The 5,753-nt window shown below is 43.3% G+C and overlaps 1 protein-coding gene and 1 long non-coding RNA gene across 4 annotated transcripts in view; one reads left to right on the top strand and one right to left on the bottom strand.

The window, feature by feature from the left end:
* Positions 1-5,753, bottom strand: part of pde4a (phosphodiesterase 4A, cAMP-specific) — a 69,316-nt gene that overhangs the window by 10,440 nt on the left and 53,123 nt on the right. For 2 of the 3 annotated variants that reach the window (XM_072443122.1, XM_072443123.1), the window contains exons 5-6: positions 5,179-5,228; positions 3,950-4,062 (exon numbers count right to left, since the gene is read on the bottom strand). In XM_072443122.1, coding sequence (XP_072299223.1) covers positions 3,950-4,062; positions 5,179-5,228 — 163 coding nt within the window. Of the gene's footprint in view, positions 1-1,735; positions 3,342-3,949; positions 4,063-5,178; positions 5,229-5,753 lie in introns of those variants that run through there. The other variant, XM_072443124.1, reaches the window with a different exon arrangement.
* On the top strand, positions 357-5,232 carry LOC140358357 (uncharacterized). Its single transcript, XR_011926705.1, has 3 exons — positions 357-561; positions 3,942-4,065; positions 5,182-5,232. It is a non-coding gene; the product is annotated as an uncharacterized lncRNA (long non-coding RNA).

A 5,753-nucleotide genomic window follows, 5' to 3' on the forward strand; every position in this document is an offset into this window, starting at 1 on the left:
TTTTCACATTTGACTTAACATCTTAGTTGTTATCGCATTCATTACATAAGGTTTTTTTTTAAGTAATAACTAAAAGGTGAGACATTTTTTATCATGAATCATTCCTCTTAATTTCCAAGGCTGGGAACATCCTGTTCAAAGCATCAGTTACTTTTAGTGTCTTGATCGTTGATTCACTGCAGTGCACATACAGTGGCTCTGCTCCATGTTGCCTTCATATACCTGGTAATACACTGGTAATAGTGAAAATGTAAGTGTATGAAAGACAATCAGTGTGATTAAGTCAGTTATCCGAGTGTTCCGATAATGCAGTTTCTTTCTATTTTAGACATTGTGGTGTGTACTAAGGTGATTGTTGTCTTTTTCTGTTGTCTGTCACATGTGAAGGCACAGTTTGGACCGGACCTCGCTCTGTGTCCCACTGACTGATCTTTCACACATAACCGTCTCCATGGAAACCCGGAGTGGTTGCTGTGGTAACTGCCTCCTCAGTCCTTCAGCTCGATGCGAGCGGTGGCTGCTCGGGTGACAATCTGAGGCAGGTGTCCGACCTTTACCAAGGTCAGTGCTCCTCCAGTATCTCACTGCTTTAACTTTGCTCTCCCTCCTCCACAATGTAAACAACAATTTCCTCCACTGCCCCCAAATACACTTATCATAACTGCTTTGAACATCTGTAAATATTTAATGGGAATCTGTGGGATATTTAGTGGGAGTCTCATGATTAAAGATGTTCCCTAACACTAATTGAAAAAGCAGCCAATCAAACCCAGTGGCACACTTCGGTAGCAGTCTGAGCCCAAATCCTCCCCCTCGTTCTCGCTCTCTCTCACTCTTTCCTTCCCTAATGCTGTAACGCTGAGTCATAGCTGCCAACCAACACTTCCACGGTGCCAGTCCGAGAGCCAGGACAAACAACACTCTTTCACTGACACTGACTAATGAAGCAAACGTGAGAACGTGCACATGCATGACCACAAACACACAACACTCGTATAGATCCCATATGTCAGACACCCAGGAGGGCAGTGTCTCATGACTCCTGCACATACTTTCCATTTGAATATTCAAACTATATAATTCACAGTGATTAATACAGAAATAAAATAAAATAAATACATTTGGTTTCTAAATTACAAAAAAACTGACTTAATAGAAAGTGAATCAGTGTCTATAAATCCTTGATATGTAAGCACACCTAAAGAAACTAAGCTGTATTCAGCACTGAGACAATAACACTGTCCTTCACTGACAGCAGGCCTGGCCTCCTCCAGTCTGCATTTAAGCCAGCCTTAGGCAGCACAGAGGGAGAGAGAGATGTGGGACGCAGGTGCGGAGGATAGAAATGGGCATGATGTGACAATGGTGTACCTGCAGTGAAGGGAACAGAAACACCTACTATAATGTGCATTCAGGCATTCCTCTGAACTGGCCAGGACAAGAATTCACACTGCCAGAGTTTAATATGCAACTACTCAAGTTCAGCACACACAAAACAATGGAACAGAACTGGTGGCCAGGGGCAGAAAATTGTTGTTCATTATACTGATGCAGCTGATTAAACTTAGGTGTTTGTCAGTAGTAGGTCTATTTACTACGTATATATCTTTCGGGACAGAACACTCCCCTTACCCCTAAACTATGACAGCATAACAGATCCATCCACTGTCCACAGCCTCTATCCAAGATGGCTGCTTCCAGGCCATGTTTAGTTTGTGTCACCTCTGAGCCATACCTGATCCCACCAGCCAATGATCCAGGGCTTGGAGCACGTCTCACAGAACAGATCCACAAAAGGCGTCCTGCGCTCCACTGGAGTCCCGCTCCCACCCCCATCCAGGACCCCTCCGGCCGCACCAAGGTCCAGCTCGGCCCCTGCCCTCCCCTGCAGCGGGCTGTAGCTGGAGGAGCGGGGCAGCCTGTAGCCACCTGGTACGGGCGAAGGGCAGGGGGACGGCGCCGGGTCAATGGCCTCCACTACTCCCATGTTGATGCCCGCACTGGCTTTGGACCGGGGGCACAGGCAGGAGGTCCTGTAGTGGAGAGGAGCTGGGGCACCACATGCACCCCAGTGGCATGAGGGCGTCGTCAGGGTGTGTGGCGAGAGCCCACAGTTGCTGAACCTGCGACACTCCAGAGCGGCGGGGGTGACAGGAGTGGGGGGAAGGGGGTGAGGACAGGGTTGATGTCCTACATGCAGCACCCCAAAACAGGCTGGCCTTCAGTCCTGAGTCAGTGGTCCGAAATCAATGATCCCCCCCTCCTGATGTGGAAATCAGGAGCCCCCTGGATCTGGTCACTTTGGAGACTACATCTCATCCCATTTGCTGAGCACACTGACCCAAATCCACTTAGAGCCGCAGAGGAGAGTTGCGAAAGAAGATGGATGAAAACAGAGTGAGATGTACTGTGTGAAGGGCACACAAGGGAAGAGCACAGAAAGTGGGAAGGACAAGTGTAAATAAAATGATGCCACTCTAAGCCATCGGTAGCTTAACAAGGAGTAAAATATCCAAACAATGAATGTGTTTGTGATGTAAAGCTTGTTATGGCAGGAAGGAAAGATGACCAAACAGTGGAGATGGCAAAGAAAGCTCATATGACAGCCGTAACATCAGAGCAGGAACACAAGCACAAGGACCAATGTCAAGAAACAGAGAGATGGATTCGGCCTGAAGTGGTCAGACAGAGGCTGGAGAGTCGAGCCGATGTTTGGGAAAAACAGGCTGCTCCTTCTGCTTCCTCCGCTGCCCCTCCCCCAACGGTCCAGCTCCACAGGCCCGGCCCAGTCCTACCGGTGCATCAGCCCGCTGTGTGCTGTCTCTCACTGCTCTCACACTCCCTGTCAGGGCGCCGTGTCCTGTGTCCTAGTCCGTTCCTTCAACACAATCCATGCTGTAGCTCTCCAAAACGCCTGAGGTGTGATGCTGATGCTATAGGCAGCTGATCCTTCTCCAATGCTCTGCCTTTTGCGCCATTTCCCTGGATGCTGTAGACAGACCTTGCAAGCTAATCAGGCAGTGTGGCTGCAGGCGCGTGCATGTGTTTGTCTGTGCTCTGCCGCTCCTGCGCATGTGCGACAAGACAGTATGTACGTCTGTCGAAAATATGTGCGAGCAAGGGTGTGAGTGGAGTGAGAGACTGGAGAGGAGTATTCATGTGTCAACCTCCATTTTGGCACTCGCTTTTGGAGCTTATTTGTGGCTGCTAAAAGACAGATCTTATTCACACTCATTATTTACCCCAGGAGACTTCAACTGCTCATCACACACACCCACATTCCAGTTGTAGCCTCACCAATTGGATGGCAACCCAAATTTCAACTAAATAATCAGTTCAAAGACTGAGACTTGCATGATTCAAAGTATTTTACTGCATATAGTTGAATGAAAGCAGAATACTACAAACAATGATAGCTGCTACTGCTGCTTTAAGATGCATCACTAGTAAAGGAAAAAATGCTTGTATTCCATTGGTTGTTGCCTAAACCACATGGCTGGTGGTCAGGATGGAAAGCCAATGATTAAAAAGGAAGGCTAGACCCTGCTGCTGTTCGATAGCAACCAAGGTTACGGGAGACGGCAGCATCAGGACCCCATCCCTCCCCTCCACGAATCCCCCTGCTCTCCCACACACCCAACACTGTCCGCTTTTGGCCACTAGGGGTCTGTCTGCACCCACAAACGAAATTCACAACAAACATCTAAAAACAAATATACATTTCCGGAAGTCAGTCTGTCACACTTTCAGAGATTCAGAAAGTCACAGCAAATTAAACACAAAAGCAAATAAGCAAAAATGGCAATGGCTTAAGATAATTTTCACATTGAGAAAGGTACAACGGTGTGGCATGTCTCTTATTGTCTTTTGTAGTGATCCTGGAGTATGTTTTAATTAATGGACATAGCCACACTGGATTTGATAATGTGTTTGTTGGACAGTTGGGCACCTTGTTGGAGGCCATCTCGCTGACGGAGCGGTGGGTCTGAATGGTCTCCAGCTGGTCCAGACACCAGTCCAGCTCATCCAGAGTCTCCCTAGCCATCTGCTGGTACGTCTCCTCTGGTGAAGGACACAGGCATGTCAGGTACAATAACTAGTCACTCACTATAACTAATAATTAGTCATATACTCTGTAGTCGGTTGGCCAGTTAGTGAAGAAACGTAGAAGAAAATATATGTTTAAACATGACAAAAATGTAACCACTACATTTTAATCAAGTTAAATCATTGCACATTAAAGACAATAATTGACTTAATCAACATTCTTTATTTATTTACTTTTTTTCTTCATTTGAGTTGAAAGTACCAATTTAGAGACGTTACAATGAGATAAAATATAGGCTACTTAATTGCACAGACCTTCGTTTAGAGACAAAAAATAATGTTTTAGTAAAACTCCTGTATGAGCACAGACATAAAGTAGAAATGGCAATATAAAAGTAAGTCCAATACAAATGAATTGGCTTCTACCGTAAATGTCTTTTTTCACTCTCCGGCTTAATTAAAATGTTACCGTTAAATGTTTGTTCTAACACATATATTGTATTACAGTCCCTTCCTTGCCTGCTTTGTTCAGCTGTTCATAGTCTGTGTATATATATGTGAATGTTTTATTTATTTATTTATTTATTATTATTTTTTTTCTAAAATTAACCTGCAAGGGGTATGCTTATTTACATATTATATATGCATTGTCTCTGTTATCAAAATTTGATTACATAGTGGGAATAATTTGACTTTTAGCAGAACATATCTCAATATTACATGCAGTTTACATTTTAAGAACACTATTAAATGTAGTTCTTATTATTCTGTATTCTGTATGTCCTGTCTCTAACAGGACATCATCTACAAGTTGGCCAAAACAAATGTGTTATCTGATGAATAAAATGTGTTATCTGATAAATAAAAAGTGTTATCTGATAAATAAAATATATACAGTACACATACAAATACAATACATTTATTATTAACGTTAGTTGCATCTCTATATGCATTGTTGTATAGAAATATAATTCTTAAATGATTTATTTTTCAATTGAGTAATCATGAATGCCACTCAGCTTTCTTTTTAATTAATTATAATACATGTGGTGAGCTGAGATTTTCCTTTGCCCTTATTATCTTTGGGGGGGGACTGTAGTGGGTCAGAGTTTTAATTAATCAACAACATACCAGAGAGTGTAGCTTGGGGAACAGTGGGCTGGCTTGTCACTGGTGACCTCCTGTGGACAAACACAGCAATGCATCAAAGAAAAAGCATCAATCAATACTGACCCCCTTTGAGCTGGATCATACGTACATATATTCTGAAGTTTTTATGTTGCTCTAAACTGAGCATACAGCAAAAAGGGCAGTATTTGAAATATAAAATCAGTAAAGATAAATTAGTCTATTATTATAAATGAACGCTGGAATATGTGAATATTCAACAGTCAATTTTTCAGTGTTAATATTTCAATATCTAAAAATAGTCCCAGACAACGCAGCTCTCTTTCTAAATCACATGTTGACAATTGTAGAGAGGGCATCATCTCCACGGCACCACGGCATAATTATAGATCCTTGATAATTCCATGGCGCATTGCTTTTTATATGTCATATTGACGTTGGTCTAAAATGCTGCCAAGTCGAGCTCCTTCTGTCTACTTCATTACAAAGCAGAATAATTTTAGTCTTATTGATCGTCTCCCTTGTTGTACGCACAGGCAGAGAGTTAAAGAAATGCATCTGCAAGTTGGATAGACGCC

Source organism: Eucyclogobius newberryi, unplaced genomic scaffold, assembly GCF_026437365.1.
Source record: "Eucyclogobius newberryi isolate DKJ021-1_F unplaced genomic scaffold, fEucNew1.0.hap1 SCAF_13, whole genome shotgun sequence".
Lineage (NCBI taxonomy): Eukaryota > Metazoa > Chordata > Actinopteri > Gobiiformes > Gobiidae > Eucyclogobius > Eucyclogobius newberryi.